The sequence below is a fragment of the Ambystoma mexicanum genome, chromosome 3q (assembly GCF_040938575.1).
Source record: "Ambystoma mexicanum isolate Mex_15411 chromosome 3q, UKY_AmexF1_1, whole genome shotgun sequence".
Classification (NCBI taxonomy): Eukaryota; Metazoa; Chordata; class Amphibia; order Caudata; family Ambystomatidae; genus Ambystoma; species Ambystoma mexicanum.
This window is the reverse complement of record NC_090926.1, coordinates 787,403,053-787,429,512: the sequence shown is the minus strand read 5'-3', so window position 1 is coordinate 787,429,512 and position 26,460 is coordinate 787,403,053. Positions and strand designations below refer to the sequence as shown.

The following is a 26,460-nucleotide window of genomic DNA, read 5'->3' as shown; positions in this document are numbered from 1 at the left end:
TCCTATGATTCCTCTTAAGTGGATCAGGGCAAGTTGGGTCCCACGCTGCGAGCAGCGGAGAGTTGCAGAAACTTCTGAAGGCCTTAGGTCACGGCCTTTGTGAATCGTTTTTCCATCCGGCTTTGGTCGGTGCTCTTTATTGGCTCTTTCAATGCCCAATCAGCATCTTGCATGCTACTGGGTGCAGTGCAAGGGGTGTACGAAGTAAAGGCAGCAGTGGTCTTTTCACGGGTTGATTGGCATACACTGCGGTGGGGGTGAGCACTATCCTGAGTGCGCACTGCTCCCAATGAGGAAGATGAACGCAGAAAAGCTGCAGAGAGTTCTGAAGTCCTTAGGTCACGGGCTTTGGGAATCAGCTTTGCCATCTGGCTTCAATCGGTGCTCTTTATTGGCTCTTGCGTTGATACTTAAAACACAACACACAGTTATGGTTATTATGCCCAATTAAGGAACGACATAAAAAGAATGTCGTTTTGGCAACATAACTTAGACAGTTTTCAAATGACTAGATGCATGGACATTTTGTGATATATAGGTTTATTCTTCTTCCTTATCAGAGAAATATTAAGTATTCATAACCTACTCCCTAAGGAAATGTTTTATTGTCATTTTTGTGGTAATGAAAATGAAATCGAAAATTTTAAACACTTGATTATGAAATGTCCTGCTTTACTTGCACTATGCACTTTGCATTTTACATATTTTGTTTACAATTTGGACTTTATAGAGGTAAACAAGTATGGCAAGGCCTATTGGGGGGGATATAACATTTTAATGGTTTGATCTGTTCTTGTATAGCTTGCTCAACTAATGCTTTTTAAATGTTGTAAGAATTAGATTTGATTTTTTAGTTTTACATTTTTGTGACTTTTTAAAGTGTATGCATTGCCATTATTTTAATTTTTTCTCTGTTTTTCTGTTTTTGTTATAAATTGTAAAATCTTTGATTGCACAATAAACTGTAAGTCTTGATATGAAAATGTTGAAATCTACTGTATCAAATGCTGCTGAGGGGTCCAGCGTAATTAACTGGATAGGGAAACCTCCTCAGCATTTTTCAGGATGTCGTCACATACTGCGACCAGATCGGTTTCAGTACTGTGTATTGGACGGAAACCGGATTGGTAGATATTCAAGTTTTTATGCCTATCTACATATGACTACAGCTAGGAAGTCATAATCTTTTCAAGTGCCTTGGCTGGTTTGGGAAGACCAGCCACTGGCAGGTATTCTGCAGTATGTCTGGGTCCAACAATGTTTTTTAGTAATGGAGTTAAGATGGTGGATTTTAGTGCAATGGGAACAACACTGTTATGAAGAGAGAAATTGACAAGTGTTAAGAAATCCGATATCTATGAAGCATTCTTTTGAGCAACATAAGTAAGAATTCCGTCAAATTAATGGATGGTAGGTTTCTTTTTCTTTTTTAATTTATTTATTTGGCAGATGATTTATTTCAAACCTTTACCACATGTTCTTACAAAATACATCAAAAGATCACTTAAAAAGCAAATAATTAATTGTAGATTTCCTACTTGAAAATCTATGGAAATACTTAAAATATTCTTGGCATTTAGTAACACTATAAACGCACAATTTCACAAAACCATGATCACCTGAGTTTGGTTGGTAACTAATCAAAGAGAGGTTTACAGGGTCTTTATCACACTCCATACAGTGTTCTTTTAGTTACTATCCTTCAGAAGATATCTTTTTCTGTAGGACCATTTTTATCTAGGTCCATAGTGGTTGTTTGAAAATTTGCTCCAGCATTTTTGTTAGGGCAAATATCAAACAGATATTAAACAGAGATTGTTTCCCTTGCATAATTCCAACCACCCCTCATCAGCATTTGTTGTCTAAAAACCATTGACAAAGGAACCCAAGTTTTTCGTTCTCAAATGTTTAATATGGGGGCAAAGAAGAGTCACATGTTTCAGTGTTTCTCGTGGCATGCTGCATAAGCGACATGCAAGGTTATCTCCCCCCACTTGTTTACGAGCCTTAAGAACTTCCTTAGTATGTAATAAATTAAATCTAAATCTCAGAAATAATTTTCGATGTTTAGGGCGTTGGTTTCTGTAACTATACAGGGGTATAGGTGAAAGTTTGATTTGTCTAATTCGGTCAAAATCCAATTCCTCAGCCCGATTTGTTTTTTGGCAGCCTCTGGGTTAGCTTTTAAAAGATCTAACAATATCTCTGCATTTAAGAGGATGTCAGAACATCGTTCTGACCACAGATTCAAAGCCCAGTCTACCCTTGTATCATCCGTCCGTTTCAGGATATCAAACTGAGCCGAAGAGTCCCCCATACTTAACTTTCGGTATAGAGCTAAAGAGTTCAGCACTACTGTTGCATAAAAGCACTCTAGGCCCAACTCATGCCTGATTATACAAACTGGGAAACACAGAGGGAGATATAAGGTTTTCCTCTAGAAAGTACCCTCCAGTTTTGTCCATATTTCCCATGGCATAGTGAGGCCTCTGCACCGTAAGTCAATAAGGGGCAAACTTTCAGCTTGTATAGCAGGTTTCTGGCTTCGGATAAACAGGGAGATGACAACAGGGCTGGTATCTTAAATTCAAAAGAGGGAATAACTGATACCGAATCTACAAGATTCAAGTTTAATTTACTTGTCTTGTTGTCAATATCTTGTTGGATGGCCTCTGTCTTCTGTTAAAAGAAGGTATTGAATTTGTTGATAAGAGCGTTCGTAGGGACCAGGGGTATGCTTCCAGGATTAAGGAAATTATCTATTGTTGAAAAAAGTTGATGTGGTTTATTTGTAGCTAGTAAAATCTGATTCTGTATGAAAGATTTGGGCCAAAATATTTCTTTTTTGTAGGTCTTCAGAGCTAGCTTTACCAGATCTTTTTGAATTAGTTCCTTGTGTTTTCTCCACAGTTTCCGTTTTTTTGGGTATATTCTTTTTGTGAAGTTTCTTCAGATCAGGGGTAAACCAACCAATGTTGGTTTTCCTGTTAAATTTACATGTCAATGGTGCAAATTTATCACAAACATCTCTCAATTTCTTAAAATTAGATGCAACGTGCTCCTCACTTATAGGGCCTTCTAGTAATTTTTCCGGGGCAGACTGATCATGTCTCCCAAAATAGTACTCAGGACAAAATTGCCCTCTAAGCTTTGCGCATGTGTGCGTGCCCTGCTTACTTCTGGGTGCTGCTCAGATTTTTAGCAGTGTACACCGCAACTCTCACCTTTGCACAAAGGTGTAATAAGGCACAAGGCACAGCAATTGCTTTCTCTTAAAATAACAAAACAGTCATTATATTCTGGTCTAGGTTAATTACATTACCCTTCCATGCAAGCGTGACCTTAAAAACCTAAAATCTCTAAGAACCAAATATTGCCACAAGAGCTAAAAACTAATATGAAAAAGTGGCTCCATGAACAGAAAAATCTAACTAATGTATCCCTTCACACATGAACCAAATACTGTTCCCCCCACCCATGACTCCTATGCTTTACTTTAACACGTGTTTACTTTAGCCTCTGCTCCAGAACATATTTAGATATTACCGGACAACCTTAACTCTTCCTCTTTTGGCTCTGAGAAAGGTTACCAGACGTATACCTAAATCCACTTGTTTTGCTTGTTGCAATTTGAATAACCTTCAAACAACAGAAATTCAGTTGCTCATGGTGCCTTATCAAAAATGACCTTTTGGAAGGCCTTCCAGTGAATACCCTGTCACCACTGAGATGTGTCCTGCATGCTGCAGCATGACTCATCAAAGGTCTCTGGAAATTCAACCATGCCACCCGGCCCTCCTCTCACTGCACATGCTCCCGCTGCAAGCCAGTTTCATCTTCAAATTCTGTTACATCATCTATAAGGCTATCACCCTGACATCCCCAAGCTACCTCACTGAGAAACTCAGGAGGCCTGTAATCCACCAGAAGTAAAGAAATGTGCAGACTTGAACTCCCATGGTGCAAGAAGGAAATAACGAGAAGACCAACATTCTTTGTCTATGCTCCAAGATTCTGGGACCTCCTCCTTTCAACATCAGACACACCCCATCACTGCTACAGTTCAGGAAAGAGCTCAAGACCTTCTTCTTCAAGGAATGGCTCCTCAATAACACATATATTCACACACCCTCTGCTCCCCACCATACCAATACTGTGTAATATGCTCCCCATTGACTCCTCTTCAGGTTGCTTATAAATCCCTTGCGTCAAATTGCCCAGCCCGTCCCTACCCTGTTAGCTCCCACTCCCTTTATCTCTGCTTCTCTCACTCTGTTCTTCCCCCTATGACTGTTTAGTGCTCTGTTGCTTCCCAAAGATAGGTCCATGCTCAGTAATAATAAAAGGGACACCCACACTGTGTAAACCAACTATCATCTCAACTATTGGATATTGACTGCAAGTAAGCATGTTACTTGAATGCGCAACCTCATCCCTTGCTTCCTATTCTTAGTACATATGTCACACAAGTGCTTTGAAGCGGTCCCCTTGCAAGGTAACGCATTATAAAACTCAAATGTTCATTTGCTCACTAAGGATTTTGAGTAGGCAAATGTCATGCTCAGCACCTCCTACTTTACCATTGCTGAAATGACCCTATAGGTGGAGAAAAACATGTCAATATCATTTACTTGGCCTGCAAGGGATAATGGGTATTGGCTGTTCCTGGTAGTACTCATCTACATTATTAGAACAACGTATAGTCAGACAGTAGAATGCTTCTCACACAATCTGCATCCTTTCCAAGTGTTCAGAGTTGCATTGGCTATAGCTCCCGGGAGGATAGCTCAGCGGCAGCGTGCGCGTCTTGGAAGCAAGACGACACGGAGCAACAACAGGTTCGATCCCCGGGTCCGCGCTTAGAAACCTTTGGGTGTTTAAGCGCGTTATAAATGCGTAACTAAGAAAAAAAAAAAAACACAATTACGCAACTAAGAAAAACAAAAAAAACAATTCCTGTAACAGCGCCTCGATGCCTGCGGGCTGTGTGAGCGCTTTATAAATGTGAAATAAATTAAATAAATAGACCTTAGCATCTCATATAGTACGTTGCTGCTATACAAAAAATTGTTTCACTTACCAGTTGTATAATCGTACCCAAAGATTAAAGGGTGGGGTAAGTTGCAAGCAATCATTTATACAATGCTAAATAATTGTGTACATGCAGATTCATGCCATTTTCTTAAAACGCACATAATATCATGGTGAGGCACACAATACGTTTTGCTTGCAAAGTTTTATGGTTATGCAAATGTCCCAGTGAGTGTTTTACTGCTACAATCCCTCACTTTTTACAGTGCTCTGTCTGCTAGTATTGGAGGCTAGCATAGGAGACGGTGAAGGCTGCAGGTGGAAGGGCACAGGAGAACACTCATTGCGGGTGAAGGACAAATCAGTAATTTTCAAAATCCAATTCCGTAGTCTCAGCAGTACAGTACAGTGAAGTAAATGTGTTGTTTGTTTGCTAAAGGATAGGAAACTCTAGTAACAGTCTGAAAACTGCACCTTATGTTTCTTTCTCCGCTCAGCTGTTTCTTTCTCTGTTCAGCTGCTGAGATCATTTCAAAATAAACGTGTTCTACATTTATTGTCTCTTGCATCCCCCTGCATCTTGTTTAACTGATAAAAATACTAGCTACAGAAGATGTCAATCAAGATATTGTGCCTCTGAACATTCATGCTACGAACCTAAAAGGCATGTATATATATATATATATTGAATATTGACCTCGAGGACTAGACTTAAAGAACCCTGAGATATTAAAGCTAAGTTCTTCAATGCAAATCATTGTATGGATGGGTCAGCGGAGGGAAGCCATGCTATGGCGCAACAGCAGTGTCTGTGTAGACTACTGAAGCGGTGTGGGAGATCGGGGATCCGTCGGAGAGGACACAAGCATTGTAGTGGGAGGTAGTGGAGGTGGGGGATGAACATGCGATAGATGAGGGTCATCCTAGCAAGACTGTTATTGTGTATGCTTGGCCATGAGTGTGAGACTGCCTAACGCAATGCATACACTGCAAAGTGGGCCAGAATTATATGGAATGAATAACCTTCTATGGTGGGAGTTGTTATATCTGATGGAATCAAAATAATCCAGATAGAACTATGGACAAGGTTTTTAAATTAATAGTCATGGAAGTAGGTTAATCGGAGTTTAAATAGTACATAGGCACCACAGTGGACAACACAGGATCTCATTTCAAGGGACTACTTATGTTTTTTTAGAAATTCCACCTCCCACCAAGAGGACTGAGACTTCATACCTAATACTGGTACTGCAATACTCGACGGCATACAGAGTTTTTAATGTTAATGGTTGTGGGGATTGTGTCTATAGAGAAGCATTAGGAAACTGGGAGATAAATTGGACTATGGCATTAGAAGAACTGTTTTAGGAAATGGTTAGATTGACTAGATGTGGATGGATACATAATATATACCTGTCATACCTACCAGCAGTCAGGCAAGAGTAAGATAAATATGAGAGACATTACTAAATATATAGGGCATGGAGTTCTGGAGGGATAGTTCAGATGAACAAATCAGATGTACATATTTGTTCTGATAATCAGTCCATAGAGTAATGGATTGGATTTGTTGTAAATGCATGTGTGTGTTTATGTATATGTGATATGTATTGTGAGTCTATCTTCATTGTGGAGTATTAGGACTTGCTTCAATCCTGCTATATATCTAGCCAACGACCATTATACAGCATGTTTAAACATGTGCTAGAATACCCACTAAAACTTATGACAGGATAACCACACAAGGAGGGATCCAAAATCCAGAGCTGACTGACCCTCTGGTACACAAGGCAACCTTTGGGCTTTATTATACAATGTCATCTACTATGCTTAGATATATGAATGTGACAATTCAAATTCTCAAAAGAAAATATTTTTAAAAGGGGTTACTTTAGTGAGTTCAATGAAATTAGCAGCATGTAATGTTAAAGAATTTAATTGTTTGCAGAAAAGGTGGGTGGTATTTTCGAGGGTTTAGAGAGAAAGGGCGGGTGTGGTGTTTTTGCAAGAGATGCACCTAATAGACAATGCTGAGTGTCTCTTGAAAAATCGAAGGTATAGCAAAGTGCTCTTGAACTGTCACTCATCAAACTCAAGAGGAGTAGGAATGTTATTTCGGAAGGGGCTCGGAATTTCAGTGGAAAATGTTACGATGGATGATGAAGGTCATATCATTTTGGTAGATGTGTGACGTGAGGGGACACTGAAAACCTTGGAATCCATCTATAGACACTGCACTGCAGGGGGATCTTTTTTCACAAGTCTGAGCTCATTACTACGGGCCATGTGCGGGAATACATTATTTTAGGAGGGGATTTTAAATGTGTGCTGGATCACAAAGTGGACCGGCCCTCTTCATGCAGGTTTACAAACACAAGAGGAAGTAGAGTGTGTCAGTGTTTTACAAATACATATGATCTAGTTGATGCATGGAGGGTTCATCATCCCGGGGAAAAGGCATATTCATTCTATTCTCCTGTACATGAGTCTTATTGAAGAATTGACTATTTCCTGATTTCAGAAAGATTAGTCAAGAACACAGTCACTGTTGACATACAAGAAAGAAGTCTATCAGATCATTCCCTAGTCAGCATGAAGTTGAATATGAAGAATCGAAGGTGCGACTTTCTCAGATGGCGCCTCAAGCTATTTGTACTGAATGATGAGAAGGCCTTGAAGGGATTGAAACATTTCATTAAGTTGTTCTTTGAGGAGAATAATGGATCATCAAATTCTCTAATAGTATGGGACAGTTTCAAGGTGTCCATTCATGGAGAATTGATGATTTGGACATTGTGAATAATGGAGTCAGGGCCGGAAGACCTAAAGAGAATGGAGTGTGGCTTTGGGGAACTACAAAGTCAGTATGAGTTATCAAGCAACACTGTAGACAAAAGGAACATGGATAGGGCCAAGGAGGCACTTAGATGTGAACATGGTTCACAGGCAGAAAGCGGGATGTTTTTCCTTAAACAGAAGTATTGGGAAGAAGGAGACCGCAGGGTCGACTTCTGGCAAAAAATCTAAAGGGTATAGTCGAAAGGTCATATGTCTACTAGATGGTTAATGATTCAGGAGAAACAATGGTCAAAAGGAAAGACATTTGTGAATGTTTCCATGCTTTTTATGCATCAATATATAAGGAAGATCTCAATCTTTCTAGATCAGATCTAACTAACATCTTTGAGAAGGTGAGTCTCCCGTGTTTGTCCAGTGAGGGTAGGGATTTGCTAGATGCCCCAATTAAGGTTGCAGAGGTGTTTATGGCTATAAGTCATATTAATGTGGGAAAATCACCGGATATTGATGTATTACCTGTATAATTTTATAGACCTTTCAGTTCAGAACTTGCTCCAATTCTATGTGGGTTATTTAATAACTTCATGATGGATGGCATCTTATGTCCATCCATGAGTGAGGCTTTGGGATAATTGATTCCGAAGCTGGGAAGGGACAAACTAAGTGTGGTAAATAGATTGGACAAACTTATGGGTGGTCTAATAGACAAATCACAGGCTGAATTTATGAGACAGTGGTATGGGTATGATAATATTAGGACAATCATAGATATTCTGGGACTTCTGAAAGCTGAGGTGGAAAGATATCCTTAATATTTATCGACGCTGAAAAAGCTTTCAACTGGGTTAACTGGACATTCTTGAATTTTATGTTGCTTGAAATGGGATTTGGGCCTCTATTTCTGAAATAGGTTATATGTCTACAAGATAGTTCTCCTTCACTCATCTCTCACTGTCTGTCTGCTATTCACGAGTGGTGTGCCGCCAATGATCTCTGCCTTAATGCCAGTAAGACTGAGATTCTCCTCATCGACACACCCGCTCCCTCCTTTACTGCCACTCTCTGGCTGGCCTCTCTTTGCCTTCTTCCTGCTCCCACCTGCAAGGCTAAAAACCTCGGAGTCATCTTCGACTCCACCCTCTCCTTCTCTCCTCACATCTCTGACGTCTCTAAGAAGTCACACTACCAGCTGCACCTCCTCAGAGGTATTCTTCCTTTCCTCTCCTTCCCCCAGAAGCTCACTGTCTTCAGAGCGTTGGTTCGCTCTAGGCCGGACTATTGCAACAGCCTCTTTCTAAATATGCCTGCTTCTAGTCTCTGCCTTGTGCAACTCATCCAGAACAGGACTGCGAGACTTGTCTCTGGCCTCAAGCCCAGGGATCATATCTCTTCAGGACCGAAATCTCTGCACTGGCCCCCAGTGGCTGCAAGGATTAAGTTCAAAACCCTCTGCATTGGCTACCAGGCCTTCTGGGGCATGGGGCCTCAATACCTTCAACTCTCTGTTCCTAAATATCTTCCTTCTCAAGCTCTTCGCTCATCCGCCTCCAACTCCCTCAGGGACAGTCGCTTCTCCAAGCAACAAGTTCGTGGTAGATCTCGTTCCTCGGCTGGAGCCTCTCCATGGAACAGCCTCCCTGCCTCCCTGAAACTTGAGGAGAACCATCTCTGGTTCCGGAAGCACCTTAAAAGCTTCCTCTTTACTTCTGCTTTCTCTCCCCCTCTCCCCTGCTGAATTCCTGCTGTAACTGAAACTGCACTGGTTACCTGGCCACCCTTCTGATCTCAGACCCAGGCCCCACCAGTTGCACACCTGCACTGCCTTCCTGGCAACCCCTGCACTTGTGGACCGTTTTTCTGTATCCCTACAGTCCCCCTACCAGCACTTATGTCTGCACTTACCTTGCACTTGCCACCAGCTGGCCGTATCTTTTATTTATTTTATTTATATTATTATCCCATGTACTGCACCCCATGTACTGCACTTTCCCCTCCCCGTCCCCCACACACTTTTCCCCTTCCCCCTTCCCATGCACTTGCGCGATCTGAATGACACATGGCCTAGTAAGATCGCTGTCTGCCTTCCCTCTGATCCCCCTCCCTTGCCTTGTCGTGCCTTGAAACACTTGTGTATAGGCGCGTTATAAATTCCATATCAAATCATATCAATGCTATCAGTGCACTGCAATCCCATATTACTGATAGAATATGGGTAAATGATGACATCTCTGAATCTTTTCCAATATTTAGGGGTAGTAGACAGGGGTGTCCACTGTCACCTTTTCTCTTCAATCTAGCTTTAGAGCCCTTAGCTGCCTATATCGGACAGGAGTCCAGCATTCATGGTTTACGTGTAGGGGACAGGGAGGTTAAGGTGCTTTCCTACGCAGATGATATGACAGTAATTCTTCTGTCGAACCCAGATGATGGGGGAGCATTGCTGAAAACTCTATTTGAAGTAGTTGGTCGGCTTTCGGGCAACAAAATTAATTGGGGTAAAACTGTGGACTTTCCGCTTAAAGAATCCTTCTTTTGTAGAGAGCTATCAGATTGCAATTGGCAGTGGGTTAACTCTAGTGTGAAATACCTGGGGATGTATCTGGCTCGCAATGTTAAAAAGATTATTGACTTTAATACCAATAAGTTAATAGAGGTACAACAACAAGATGTCAGAAAATGGGAACGGGTAACCTTAAATGTGTGGGCAAAAATAAATGCAATTAAGATGCTGCTCCTTGTCAAGGTATTATATATTATCCAATCCCTTCCACTAAACTTCCCCAAGTGTGTACTTAAGCGTATTGACAAAGTATTTCAGGGATTCCTTTGGGGAGCTGGGAAAAGACCAAAGATTCCATGACACATTATGGTTAAAAATGTAAGAGAGGGTGGCTTTGGTTACCCGATACCAGAAATCTATTGTAAAGGTTTCCTGCTAAAATAATCTGCCAACTACTTTGCACATAATGATAATCTCGGTTCTACGTGATTTCGCCGAATGAAATGTCATCGTGGGACATTTCATCGCCGAAATCTCATCGCCAGAAACCCTGTATTTTTTATTTTTTTTATTTCTGGGGGGTCCCCCCCCCCCACACCTCCCCTACTTTAATGATCATACCCCAACCCGCACAAAACACCCCCAAAAAATATCTTTTTAAAAAAAGGGTTTCTGGCGATGAGAATTCCGGCGATGAAATGTCCCACGATGACATTTCATTCGGCGAAATGCGTTTATACCATCATCTCAAACCATTATGGATGGTAATAGAAAAGGAGAAGTTTTCACCTTATCACCTAGATAGCTTGTACTCAATTGGTAATATGACTGCACTGCCAGCTAGACTACCTACCATTAGAGCGACCAAATCTGCACTTGAATCATGGATCAAAGACTGCAATCAGGGTCTCTATATGCACTATGGTGCATTTATATGGCATAACCCTGGTTTACAAATAGATAATAAGACAATGGTATGGCGAAGCTGGAACAATAGAGGTATTATGAAGATTGGAGATGTATGTTTGGATGGTAAAATGAAAATTCTAGCTTGTCAATACTGGACCTCAGTGAAGATGTTCAGGCTGGGTATGCTTGATAATGAGGCATTCTGGGGATGCGGCTGAAGTAGAGGATCCTTGTTGCATATGTTATGGGATTGTCCGAGCGTGGTCAGTTTCTGGAGAGATGTGTTATATATGCTGGATACGACTCTCGGTGTAACGTTTTCGAGGTTCCCTTCTGCTGTTATTCTGCTTTCGGGGCAGATGTGAGATTTCCAGTGATCGATTAGGTTGGATTGATAGAACACTTCTGAATAAAGAACATGTTAAGAGTTTGGAAGACGAGAAAAAAGCCCTTAATTGATAACTGGGTGACAGATTTGCAAACACTTTCCAAATATGAAAAACACAGGATGAAGAAGCAAAACTGGGAGGGAACATATCTGGATTCCTGTGGACCATTTAATGACTTATATGGCTGAGTGCAGATTAAATTCAACTAGTGTGGGGTGATGTTGGTCGTTGACATTGGTTATTAATGTGTAGTATCATTTGGCAGGTTTATGTTCATGATATTTTTGTTGCGTTGTGTAGTGTCATTTAGTTTTGTTGTGTCTGTATTGTTATATGTGTTGTCTGTATGGTCGTTTCAAATGAATACGTATATTGTATATGGGAATATGGGGGTAATTCACTTGCTATGTACATAATTGATTGTGTATAATCCCAATGGGAGGGTGTTTTGTACATATTTTAAGCTTCCATATACAATAATCAAAGGATATTTGTTATCTGTCCAGTTGTCAAATTGTTGATCTGTATTTAGTTTGTAGATGATAAGTCATGACAGGAAATTCTTTGTTTTCCGAAGATGTAAATGAGGGGAGTCACATAAATGTTGAAGAGTAGCCATGGGGGGCTTGATTGCCTGCATGACACCTGATGTGATGTTCTGCAGGGGTGACTTTAATGAAGGCACAGGCTTTGTTTCCATCCTGTTTGAGCGAATCAAAGTAATCCGTTGTAATGCTGTTTTATCAGCCCTGCTTCAAACAGTCTAGGCAGCAAAATGTTGTGGCTGATTGAGTAAAAGGCGATTGAGATGTCTTAATAGTATAGAAGCATCAGAATATGCAAATTTCTTAAGATTGTGCCATATAGCAGAACATACGGGTTTGGATCCTCTCAATGTCCCCACCCGAATCATAGCTGCCTCTAATTTTGGATGTTGTTAGATTATGCTTGGTCCATTAGTTGTTTGTTGATCAATTTAGCAAAGAGCTTAGTTGATCAAGAAAGTTTGGAGAATAGGCGGTAGCTTATTGGCTTGGTGTAAATAGCTGTGGAGGTTTGGAGTGGCTTGATGTAAGCTCTCTTAAAAGGTTGTGGGGCTAATGCCAGGATTGTATTGCAGACTGGTTTTGTGGATGTTTCGTGTTAATGGGTCCTCTGGCGATCCTGTAGGGTTGTTAGCATTACATAGTTTTGAGGAAACCTGCTCAATTAGAGGACACATTGCTGCCTATGTCCAGGGATGCAAAGGCATCAGAATAGAATCAGGTGTCTCCTAACGGACCGATGCAGCATGGTCATTGTGGTCTTCTATCTTGGTTACATTATTGGTAGCATGGCAAGAGCTTTTGTCATTGAGATATTGTCTATTGCTTGGTTTGTTCCTGCAAGTTGACGCTTCCTGATCTGTTTGATACATTTAAACATTCTAATTTTCATGTATTATGTATTATGTTTGCTTCATTTGGTTTGTATACTAGGCTTTCTTAGCTTTCAAATATGTTGGTCCTGTAGATCTAGAGCTGTAGAGTTCGAGAGGGGTTTATAAGTGTAATAGATGTAATTTCTACATGTTTGTTCCATCCTTCCATCCACCTGTTTTCGTTGTCATGGTGAAGAGAGAGGTCCCTCTGAAGTCTTAAGGCTCCTGGCATGTTCTTCACTTAACTTTGACAGCCTATAGAATCTTATTAACACTCTTTAGAAACTCTTTGTCATGCTTCTGTTAATGTTCATCAATTACTAATTTGGTGTAAAGTCCATGGTAAATAATCACTAAAACCTAAACAATTCCTGTATGTTATCAAGTAGCAGCTGCCATGAACTTTTAATGCATCAGTGGGTGGTGGTGTGATCCAGTTAAATAGAGGCAGCAGCCCAATGGAGCACCTTAGCTGGCCCTGACTACAGAAGGTAACTTAGACAAAGCAACCGTTGCTGCACCCCTTTCTTCCATATCACTATCATCCCATATATCTTCTTCCCTACCCTTCTAAGCTCTTGGATAATACTGTTTACTCTCAAATTTCATCTTTTATTACTTCCAATTCACCGATTCATCGTTTCCAGTCTGGCTTTTGCTCTCATCATTCTACTGAGTCTGCTTTATTTTCTGTCTGTAACTTTCTTCTTTCTGCTTGATACACTCAACACTCTTCACTTTTAATGCTCCTTGATCTAACAGCAGATTTTGACACTGTTGATCACTCAGTTTTACTTTCCCCTATTTCTTCTCCCAGCTTCTCTGGTTCTGTTCATAATTGGTCTAAATCCTACCTTTCAAAGCGAACATACTCTGTCTCCTGGGCCAATAATTATCTCCCCAACTTTCCTCTCCATCTCGGTGTCCCACAAGGGTCTGTCCTGGGCCACCTTCTCTTCTCTCTCTACACTTATTCCCTTGCAGCTATTATGTCTACCTTAGGACTTTCTCGCCATTTCTATACTGATGACTTCCAGCTTTTCCTATACTTTTTCTCCTCTTTCGAGATTCATGCTACCATTTCATTAGGGCTGGGAGAGCCAGGGATCTATTGGCTAGGGCCCACCCAGGGTCTCTGGTAATGCTGTTAGGGCTAAATACGTTAGAGCTGGGAGAGCCAGGGAAATGGATGTGCAAAATAGGAGAGGTCTGTGTCAGGGGCTGGGGGCATAGAAAATAAGATGGGAGTGTATAAAGGGGGTTGGGGCTGGCAGCAGAGCAAAGGAGTGTGAGGGGAATGGGGTCCGAGAAAAGGGGTGTGAGGTAGCTAGTGTCTGAATAAAGAGGTACGGGACAAACAAAAAAACAAATAAACAAACAAGGGGTAGAGACAAGGGTGCTAGGGGCAGAGTAAAGGGGTGTGAGGGTTGGGGCAGAGGAAAAGGGTGCGAGGGGTTGGTGGAAGAGAAAAGGGATCCATGGGATGTGTGGGCCAGGAAACAGGTTTAGGGGTGGGAAACAGGGGTGTGAGGGGGCTGGGTGCTGAGAAAACAGGTGCAAGGGGGTTCAGTGCCAAGAAAAGGAGTGTGTTAAATCTGGGGGCCGAGAAGATGGGTGCGAGATGCTTGGTTGGTGAGAAGAGTGCAGCGAGGGTGCTGGGGGCCAAGATAAAAGGCATGTGGGGCCTGGGGGCATAGAAAAGTGGTGCGAGTGAGCTGTGGGCTGAGAAAAGAGGTATTAGGGGCCTGGGGGCTGCGAAAAGGGGTACTGGTGGATGGAGGTTGACAAAAGCATGTTCCTGTTGTGCGGTCGGCACTTCGGGAGCGTGGTTTTAAAATAAAACTTTAAAAAGCTGTTACGGGCAGCTGGAGGGGGTTGTGGCCAGCCCCTGCTTTGGGCAGACACTGAGATGAGACGAGGGTCAGGCCAGAGCCAGGTTTTGAGGATCCGTAAATGGAACCCACCCGTCCCCTGCACACCTTAAAATCCCGCCAAAAGGTGGTTAAATCATTATTCACTGAGAACTGTGGTGATACAAGTTTGTTGAGTCTGTATATTCAGAAAAAGACAGCTATACATATAACTGTAATATAAAGAAGTATTTAATGGTAAAGTAAGAAAAACAAATAGGCCAAAAAATATATGCAGTTCAATTTAAAGATGGCTGACACGTTTCGAGAAAGACATTCTCTTCTTCCAGAGCCAGATGATAATTCTGAACTGCAATTTAGAAATAAAGGAGAGAGGCAATAAGGCATGAGCCATTGTAAGTGCAAACAGATGACTATTATCACATGAGTTCAAACACATAACTTATTATACATTCTTCATATGTTGCTATAAAAAGATCTTTAACACTCAAGGTCTTTATCCAAAGTCACTGATCGCCACGTGGTGACAGCATCCCTACCTAGGGTGCTGTGTGATTCAAGTGAGGATTTAAGCCAAATTCCAACTCACAAAGTAATGGTTTTTGCAAAATTCTGGTCTCTCACCCATAGTGGTTCTGGCATTATAGAGTCTAGATAGGGGTAGTGGATAAAGTGGGAATGGAGCCGGGCACTCACCAATCTGAGATGCAAAAAGTGGACCCAAGCGTATGTCTAGTTAAAGTTCCATGAGTCGGTGACTATAATTCTTGGGCAATGTAGCAAAAAGTTGATCCTGAAAAAAATGATGAACTCAGATAAGGAAAACACGGAACGTCCGTGGGGTAGCTGAGATTAAAGAAATCACAAACATGACTCACCAGAGTACAGAATCTAAAACCGTGTGAATCTCTCGCATGCAGGGTCCTGTTTCTTACCAGGGTGCTGAAAAAGGTGTACAACCACGTTTGATCATTAGAATGAGTGATAGTAGGGGAAGGAGCAGTATACATCTATTACTAGAAAAACAAAAGAGAAGCATAGAATGCTGGCTGCTGCTTGTGGTTAGAGCCCGCATTCCACACTTATTGTCTAAAGATAAGTAAACCTTGTCCAATTGGAGTTAAACCGAAAGCTTTTTGTTAGGTAGTTATTCCATGCACCAGATGTACAGACTCCCCTACCCCCAATCAAAAGCATATAGTACATTGCACATGCTCAGAATAAAATGTCACAAACCGACCTTGGTCATGTGACCGTGATACTTTGGATTGGCAAACGTTTGCTTGCCTCCCCGGCTCCAGACGTGACACATGTTAGCTACTTGAAGGGGGTCTTGACGTCAAATAGGCACTTTCCATGAGGCTGCATCAAACTGTGAATCAGTCCAGGTCAGAGGGGAACGTTTATTTGGCCGCTGGATTGGTACATGGTCTCAATAACCAGGCATAAAGAGGCATAGGATGTTCTTGAGCAATGTCATTATCTCTCTCCTACAGACTCATGGTTAGTTTTTCACTCCTTTCTAACTGCACGTGTTTGTCCCCCACGCCTCTGTTACGGCCTTCGGCGTGTTTCTCACCCTCTCTCAAGGTCTTTGGAATGTGCCTCACTCCCCTCAGAAAGACAGTGCTTTGTTCTTCAATTCCCATTGAAAGTCTTTTGTATTTGTCACACTCCCCTGTGAAATGTGTTTTGTTTACTCTTCATTCTTCCTTGAATGACTTTGGCATGCACTTCTCAGTCTTGGTCAGTATGTAGGCCTCTGTCATGGTTGCTTTGATAAGTCGTGCAATGACAATCATTCTTGCTCTTTTTGTCTCTCCACATAGTTAATCCCTACCTCTGGATTTTCACTCCAACCAAACATGGCAGGAAAGTACGCCCTTCAAGAGTTGGACAGAGAAGCAGAAATGGACAGTTCGGTCTCTGCAGACCAGCAGAGCGTGTCACATCCCGACATTGTCCGTCACAATGCGGCAAGCCATTTTTCGCTCTGGAAGAAAGGAGGCCGTCTGTTCTCTGCCCTGGTGGCCATCAACATCCTCCTGCTTGGCTGCTCCCTCATCACCTCGGCATCTCTGAAAGGGGTGCCCATCCAGGAGGCATATGTTCTGGTCTTCCTGTGCATCCTGATGGTACTGGCTGTCTTGTGGATGTTCTTCCAGATGTACTACACCCACAAGAACCACAATGCCATCCTCTTCAAGGACTGCCATGCCGGACCCATCTGGCTGAGAGGTACGTCATCTCCAGTGATGCTAGCGCGAGCCTGCCCTCCTTTAGGCCGAGCAGGAAAATGCTTGCCTGAGAATGATACCCATGAAAAGCTGGTAGGTCTGGGTTGGTCAGTCACATGCCAGGCCCAGGCATGCACAGGAGAAGCACATGGTCTGGAGATTTGCTTTCCTTCCTTAACCCACAGACTGACATCGAAAGTCTTATCACACTTAGATGTCAGTCAGTGGGGCTTATCATAGCTAATGAGGAAAGGCAATTGGGATGCAAGACGGGAAGGATTTTACCATAGGGGTAGAAGAGAGCACGAGTATACAAATTACCGACTACTGCTGAACATTCACTCTACCCCCATTCAGAACTGGTGATGAAGGGTCAACCAACCAGGCCTTTAGCGAAGCAGCCTCATTATATATGTTGCTGTAGTTTAAGAACATGTTGCAGTTATCTCAGCCAAATCTCTGCTCCGAGTTTGACAGACTAACTAGTAAATGCTGACCACTGAAAACCAGTCTGTACCACTTTCACCTTCTTTCAGTTGTTGCTGGTGAATCTTGTAATGGTGAGACATAAATGTTTTCTCTGAATTGGCCAGAGCAACCGCAGGGGAGCGAAGCTTCGGCTTCTGTCCCCTGCACCGCACCCACAGAAGCAGCTCCCTATCCCTCGCCTGCCTCATCACAGGTGTTGGCAGCAGGAGCATGGAAATAGCAGTGATCTCACAAACCCTTCCTGGTGAGCTTCCTGTGGTTCCCGTGTCACATCATCCTTCCCACTACCACTATAAATGACAACAGGAAGGTGGGCCAAACAAGGGACCTGCTCTCTCTCCTTTCTGCACACCCACCGCCAACCGGCTTCTGCACTCGGTGTGGCAAAACTGGTGAGGCCACTGGAGTGCAGTTGATGGAGCAGTTGATGGCAGTCATGAACCATTAAGGACACACCTGGACATTTTATGATGTTTCTTGGCAATAGGGAAAGCAGATATGCAGTTTCTGGAAATCCTTGGCAGTGGGACAAGCTATTGGACATTTATCTATACTTTTAGTCAAATGAGCATGTACTTGGGTGTTTGATGTCAACAGAGTTAACACTGCATTGCTGCTGTTTTTTTCAGCACCAGCATAGTCATAATGAGGCTCTATGGCTTTTGGGATCTCGGTAGACCGAGTATTTGCTGAAGGAAGGGAGGGAAGGGGGAAGGAGGCCACAGTGCATGAGGCATGATATTATGTGCACAGTGTTACTAATCAGTAAACTTCAATTGAGCTATTATGTTGGGGAATCTTTGCAGAAACATCCTCATTGAATACTTTGAAAATCAATGCTTGCTTGGTCACAATAACGTGAAGAGTAAAATAAAACGTGTTCTTGATGACATAGCACATATTACCCAATTATTTTCCTAAGAAGGATACACAGTGCTATTGTGCCAGAATACCACCTATGAGGGAAGAATAGCTTGAGCTTTTCTGATTTTTAACATACAATGATTGTGGTAAACCTGTCTCTGAAAGTAAAGCCTGCGCACCAGACGCTACTTTCATAATGCTCCAACCCGAAAAGTATAGTGCAAAAGTGTAGCTTTGATAAACCTGTCTTCTGACATCTCTAATCAGCTGCTTTGTAGTTTGGCAACATGACATTTACAAAGTGACATGTGCATTCCAGCCAACATCCTAGGGGAACCCAAAGTTTCAGCATCCAGGGTATGCCTTCAACTGTGGCAACCTTGATCCAACATTCTATAATTGTGTGCTACCAGAGCCTGGCGGCATGTAAATCTCTAAATCCATGCCGAGTTTTGACATGGTGGCCAGCCTCTGAGAACATCTTGATGTATACTGGCCACAACCCATTGGTGTCATATCAGTGTCAGTTTGGTTGCTAGTGACTCATTTCATTGGCAGGGTATTGAGTGTATCAATGTCTTGGGCCCAGCTCAAGAAACCTCTCTTTTGATCATTCTGGCAATGCTTGTCACCTTGTCCGGAGGACGGGAATACTCCCCATGGGGTTATCCAGGAACCTCTAATTCAAATGCGAGTCATTCCAGGAAATAAGAGAGCTCAAACCAGGATGCTAATTGATAGACTCTTTAGTGCTCTTCATGCTCAACAGGAGAGACTGGATACTAGGGTAGTCAGGAGAGAAGAACCAGTCCACAGAAGGAGCTCACCATCTTGAATTCTCCCACACTTCCAACGCCCCTCCACAGTTCCTGCAGACAAAACACTCTGGGACTGACAGCAACAGACAGAAGACTCTGAACATAGCAACCAGAACCCAGAAGAACCCCTTGCAGAAGGCTGGAAGGGGATCAATCAGCTGTGGCAAGCCCTTTCACTCAACCATCCCATAAGAACATTTGGAATGATTTGATGGCTTGACAACAACTACGGTGAGCCACGACCAACAGTACCCAGGAGCCTGCTCACTGGAGGTGACAGCCTCTGCAAGTGTTCTCTGTGCACCTTTCTCGCTTGGAAGTCCCAAACAAGGCTCTGCCTTGCCTCTGGAGACAATGGATAGGGTTCTCCAGTAACCAGAGGTCAAGAACCAGCTCGGGGAACTGTTTCTCCACGTGGATCCAAAAGCACCTTGAGCTGCCATTGACTCGACCCATCACCTGACTGCGCTCCAGCCATTTGAGCTGATCACCACTAAACAATAACCTCAAATCTTTAGATCTCTTCGAGCTGACTCAGTGATCAAAGACACTGGGCCTAATTACGAGTTTGGAGGTAGTCATGCCATTTTTGCCAGCATGGCTACCCCCAAACTCGGGTCTTGGTCCCACAAAATGGTAATAACCGGGCCATTCTGACCTTTGCAGGCCCGGTAATTCCTATTCGTGGGACCCGGACACGGTACGTCCCCGTTCCCATTGAGGCCTTTGAGGGCTCAATGGGAATGGGGAGGATGGTAACAACAGACTGTAGGGTATTTTGTATAGATTTGGGGCCTAGCAGTATTTTCTTACCGTCAAAAGGAAAATAATTCAGTAATAATCACTCTTTGCATTCAGATTAGATTTGGTATATAGTACTACAGTATACATACATTATTTCAGAACACAGATACATTTAGTGGTATACATTATGTTGGTATGCGTTATTGGTGGTATTTCTGGTGAGCTTAATTCCTTTGTTTTATATGTGGCCCCAATATCCAGAACCCCTTATTTTTGCTTAGTTTGTTCATGTGATCACTAGGGAGGCCTCAGGCTTACATTTCAGGAACACCACATTTTCAATTGGAGTGCCACCATGGGCTGTCCTCACTGACTTATCTACGGCAGCGAGCTAACATGCAGTATTTATCTCTAACTTAGCTACATCGGTGAACTATGTCCAGGGCCTCTCTTTCTGCTGACTCATGTACTTCCAGCAGCAGTCTATTTCATTATATTATTATTATGTTCCGTTCAGAAAACATACACTTATATACTGAATGGAATCATGCACACAGCTACCGCTAAGTCTTATTTTTAGCTAGCTTAAAAATGACAATTGCACTGTCTAAACCTCTCCCCATATTATCAGTACTGTAATGGTAGATGCACAAATAAAAGAGAAAAATAAAACACACTATCCGTCTGCTTTCAGATATTTTTTGTGTATTATAAAAATTGCATTTCAACACGATCTTACTCTTTTTACAGAAATAAATGGAAATTGCACAGTAACAACCTTATCTGTAACAAAATGAGAAGAGAGCGGCAAGAACATATTCAATTCGCAACATTAAACATGTTGATAAAACACTGGAGTTCCCTCTTCCACGCTGACTGAATAGTTTCGCACACATACACACTGCCCCCACACTCTGTAATATAATTACCAGGCCTGTCCAACATGTGAAATTCGTCGGCTGGTCACCTTCTGGAAGTGGTTCAATGAATTCTTCTTAAATCACCCCAGCAAGGACAAGCATCTGCCGTCACTCAAACCGGGGCTAATTGACTGGAATTCCCAGTCTCTGCAGCAGTGCACTGGGATCTGCTTTTTCAATCAGGAAAATCCCCAGCCACCAGCCAGGTCTTTCTCCCAGCTGTGTAAAATGTCTTCTCCTCTCTTCTTCCCCGAGATTCATTAGCAAAGCTCTGTTACAGCCTGCCCAATGAGTTCAACCAATGAAATTCTATCATGTCCTACCCTCCTTCTCTTTAACAATGGCTTGGCTTATAAAGTTGCAACTTTAACCAAACTGATTTCCTGCTTATTCGAGTCTTTGCTTCCTGCAAATACTGTGGACAGAGCGCAGATAGAAGCAAAGAAAAAAAAAATCTGGATGCGCCTTTAAAATGACTTTCAGAGCCTGTCATTTTCCATCTCATTTTGCACTGGAGAACACATTATATTATTAATGAGCTAGAATTGTTAGTATTGTTAATGAGGTTAGTTCATTAATCCTCAAATGTGTCTCCTGCAACAGAGGAATTTCAGGTGAGAAAAAATATATGCTTTTAACTGTGAAAAAAAATTATTTGCATTTTAGATGTAGAAATCGTTTTTGACTGAATAGCCTGTTTTCATGTACATGTCCATGTCACACTGGCAACACATGCCTTGCTGTACCGCATTATAGCAATGCACCAACCCATGCAGTGGTGCTGCATGAAAAAAATGCTAAATACTCTTACATATTCCCTCCTTTTTTCTGAGAATTTGGCAGTCCAAGCCATAATTAGAGGAAAATGAACTTGCTCCTTTCCTTCTTTTAAAATGTATCAATCCAACAAAATGAATATTCACCTGCAAAAACGAAAAAGTTGAAAAACCACTGTCCAATCAACATAATATCAAAATTCATGTTTGGATTCATATGTTCCTTCCCATTGGAATTGTCCATAGTCCAGTGCTTCAATATTATACTTGAAGTCAATCAAAAACAATAAAATAAAACAAATAACTAAAACAAAGAATTAACATAACAGATTAAAATACTTAATTAAAATAATAAATACGTGGAACTCCATACGCCAGGACACTTGTCTGCCTCTGATATGTCCCGACCAGCGATGTCACATCATTTGGTTCATTCAGGTGTTCTTCCATTTTGGTACTCTTGGATCCTTTTCTATAGAAGTCATCTTTTCTTTGGCATTCCAGTTATTTTGTCTTCACCTCCACCCGCAGGCAGGCATCATTCTATCTTCATCCAGGGGACACCAGGACTCCATCGTCTCCCGTGACCTCCGGTACAAATATGTTAATATTCTAAACCAAATAGAAAAGAAACAGATTAAGTATATAGCACAATACCAACTTCACCCTTTTGCCAAAAATAAAACATGCTTTGTAAAACATTTCGCCCTTTTTCTTTCGCCTTCTGAAATTAAGCACAGGTTATAGAGAATAAGCATACATAAAACAACATTCAATATTTAATGCATTTTCATTCTGCACACCAACCCCGTAAACTTCAGCTTCTATTTTTTTTATTATATATATATTTACATATATTACAGTGTTTATGTGCCATTATAATCAACCATTTTTTTTTAACTTCTCTGTCACTGCCTCCTGACTGTACCCATTTATTTTACCTTTTTGTGTTCAAGGGACTTTATCTGTTTCTACACGCTCCAGATTTTTTATCTCATGTCTTGGATGACATGGCTTGATTTGGTTTACATGCACAAACTGTTCTGTTGCTGTTTCACCTTCAGTCTTTAAAATTTTGTATACTACAGGAGAGACTTTATCTATAATTCGGAATGGCCCCTGCCAGGCTGCTAGGAATTTGGAATTTTTCTGTTTACTTTTTCCAAAATGGAATTTATATACCTGATCCCCTACACAATATTCCTTTACTGTTGACTTTTTATCATATGTTTTAGCACCGTCAGCAGCCCTTTCCAGATTTCTCTGTACAAAAAGCAAATGCATGTTGTAGATGCTTCCTCAGCTCATCAATGTATTCATGAACTGGTGATGCACTTACAAGTGTTTGCTCATGTGTTCTGTATAGCAGATGTTGCAGCAACACCATTTTCCTACCTGTCAAGACCTCATGTGGGCTAATACCTGTTGCTTTGGCAGGAGTTGATCTGATTGCCATCAAAACCAACGGTAAACGTAAATCCCAGCTGGAACCTGCTTCAGCTACAAATTACTTTAAAATGTCCACAACAGACCTATTACCCCGTTCAACTCCACCTGAAGAAGCCGCCCGATTTGCAATATGTAGTTTCCTTTTCACACCCAGTATTTGCCATACCTTGCTCATTAGAGCACTTGTGAAATGACTTCCTCTGTCTGACTCAATTCTTTGTGGCAACCCAAACCTCGAGAACACATGATTCACTAGCAATGTGGCTGCTGTTTGCGCACTACAATCTGGTGCAGGAATACATTCAATCCACTTCGACATCAAACATACCACACTCAAAATATAACGGTTTCCTCTGCCAGACCTTTTTAAAGGCCCTACATAGTCTATTTGCAAATCTGACCATGGAAGGGTTAGGCCTCTTTTCATTAGTGGAGCGCTGTGCATTGGTGAAGCAGGTTTAAATTGGGCGCATACTAGACATCCTCTAGTATACAATTCCACATCTTGGGACATATGTGGCCAATAAGCATAATCTTTTAGTATTTCCAATGTTTTTTGCGAACCTCTGTGGCCTGCAGTTATGGCATCATGTGCATGGTGTAGCATTAGCCCTCTAAATGAAAGGGGTACCACCCATTATATCTGTTCTATTATGGACTCTCTAACCATGAGTCCATCCTGTAGTCTAATTCGTTTTTTATTCTTTAATAACACCCTCAATTCCTCTTTTCCCACACAATCATCTTCTGTTAAAGGGTTCTGTCCAGGATCTATCAAATGGTTATAATAGATTCCCAAAATCCGATTATTCTTTTGTGCCTCAAACAAATCTTGGTCTGGAGTGTTGTAACTCCATTGTACCACTGATTGTTCTGTCTCCTTTGGTGCTTTAGTAAGTGTTACTGCATCAATCTGTATTTCACCCAGTAAATGTTCAATAGGTAGCAATTCTCCCATTACAGCCCCAATTTTAGCCAGGTGGTCTCCCTTATCATTCCCCTCTTTATCCTCTCCTGGAGTTTTTAAATGCCCACAAATTTTTCTCCAGTATATTGTCAAATTATTTTCTAACACTAATTTGTCTATGGCTTGTATCATTTTTCCATGTTTAAGTGGCTTTTTGTTGTATGTAATCATGCCTCTCGCTTTCCAGCCAGGTAGATATTCCACAAAGCTGTTTTGTGCATAAAACGTAATGTGTGCTAATCTATGGCGGTCTGCCAATTTTTCCTTGGGTCCAAGTATATTTGTACAGGTAGTTTTTCATTGTCGCTCTGCATTTTGTCTTGACACATTAATATAACAGTGACACTAGGTATGCAACTATTCTGGAGATATACCTCCACAGTATCATTTGTTCTGGCAACGGTGTGACATTCATTTATGTTTCTGTTTTGTGATTTTAGTTTCTAAGGTCTCAATGGTTTTTTGGTTAAGGACCACAGCACTCCATTCACCCCATCTATGAGAGGAGACAATCTTTTCAGGCAATCTGTCCCCATCAGAAATGGAATTTCACAAATAGATGTGATCAATAGCTCTTGTTTCATTCTGTGCTTTCCTATTTTTATGTCAACCTCAGTTACACCTATGATGGGCACCTCCTCCCCATTAAAGTTATGCACTGGACCTTGATTTTCCTACACCGTGATCTGATTCTGTGGGGATCTCCCTTCATTGATACTCTTTACCAGCTCCTTGGACATAATTGTGGCCTGTGCGCCAGTGTCAATCATTGCAAATGTTTGGCATTTTTCTTCTACAGTGATGGGAGCATAATACATGTCCTCAACTTCCTCTAATACACATAAGAAGTGTGAATTCTTACTGATTTCAGGACTCACCTTTCTCAGGCCTTTTTCACTTTTGGCTAAGCACATTGGTAAATGGAAAGACATTTTTCCCTCCTTTTTACCCATTTCTGCGCGAGAGACTTTATTCATTTCTCCATGTTCAGAGGTTTTTTGGAGTGTGGCCACTGTTCGCCTATCCATCCAGGTATCATCAGAGGCCACATTACAACCCTCCAACTGAACATGTGTAACAACATCATTCAGCAATCTGTCATTGTTTAATTCTGTGCATTTGTGATCATTTAGTGTGGTACCAGCCCTTTCAGCCTCTTCAAAAATATGTGGCTCAAAGAATTCTTCAGGTGATTGATTTGTACCCTCCTTTGGAGTAGTTCCTTTTTCTGCCTGTGTTTGGTCATTGTTTTGACTGCCCAGGGAAAAAATCATAGCATCCCCACTTACTCCCTGTTTACTGGTATTCCCCATGCATGAGTCATTTTTCTTAAATCTTGTCTCTTTGTTCTCTTGGAGTTTCAGGTTTTCTTATTTCATTTGTACAAATCTCCAATGTTTGATTTAGCTCTAGGTTAAACCGTACCTCTCTTTTAGAAGTATTTGCACTTTCTGTTACATGTTCATTTACTGGCATTTTCACTTTTAAATCATTAGACATCTCAGAGTCATTATGCGAAATTACATCAGAGCAATCTGTCTTTTCGGCGCTGTAGGTATCATGAGTACTTAGTCACTTTTCAGAAGAAGCCCCCCGGTCATTGCTATGGCCATCAGCCCCCTCCTTTGATGACTGTTTTTGTGCTGTACAAAGCTTCCCTATTTGTTCAGCTAACATTTTCACTTGGGCCTCAAGGCACTGGAACATTTCCATCTCTCTAGAATCCTCCCTCTGTGGCCTAGATCGATATTGATTGCTTTCTCCCTGATTGGATCTATTCTGATACCTCTCAGGTGAGTAATTTCTATTGGGATAGTTTCTGAACTCTTGATTAATTTGTGGAGGGGAGCGGGGTGCACCCATCCTTTGGTTGTAGTCCCCTGGTGGGGAATCATTGTACTGACGTGGAGTATAATTCATGTTCTGTCTCATGTCCTGTGTCTCATGTTGTGGGTACTGACCCCTATGTTGATTCCCATTATCCTCAAATCGATCCACATATCGGGGTCTATCCTGATTACCATATATCATGGTGTTGGGATCAAATTTGCTCTGTGTCCCCAATGTCTGGTAGGGACCATCATTTCTTTGATCTTGATTTTGTCTCTGATTATAGTTCATACCTGACATATCAGGCCGATAGCCTGCCCGGGGCGTATCTCCTAAATACCTAGGACATATGTAGCTCTCCCTATTCCTAGGATCATGTGATTGAAACATTGGTGCAGAGTGTGATGACCTTTGTTGATTAACCCTTTGTTCAGGTGGCAAATTATT

At 41.8% G+C, this 26,460-nt stretch overlaps 1 protein-coding gene across 1 annotated transcript in view; it reads left to right on the top strand.

Annotated features, from left to right (window-relative positions):
- The first annotated feature begins 11,058 nt into the window (after positions 1-11,058).
- LOC138448017 (proton channel OTOP2-like) overlaps positions 11,059-26,460 on the top strand; it is a 272,950-nt gene continuing 257,548 nt past the window's right edge. Inside the window, exons 1-2 of the mRNA XM_069604549.1 lie at positions 11,059-11,185; positions 16,912-17,157. Coding sequence (XP_069460650.1) covers positions 11,059-11,185; positions 16,912-17,157 — 373 coding nt within the window. The remainder of the gene's footprint in view (positions 11,186-16,911; positions 17,158-26,460) is intronic.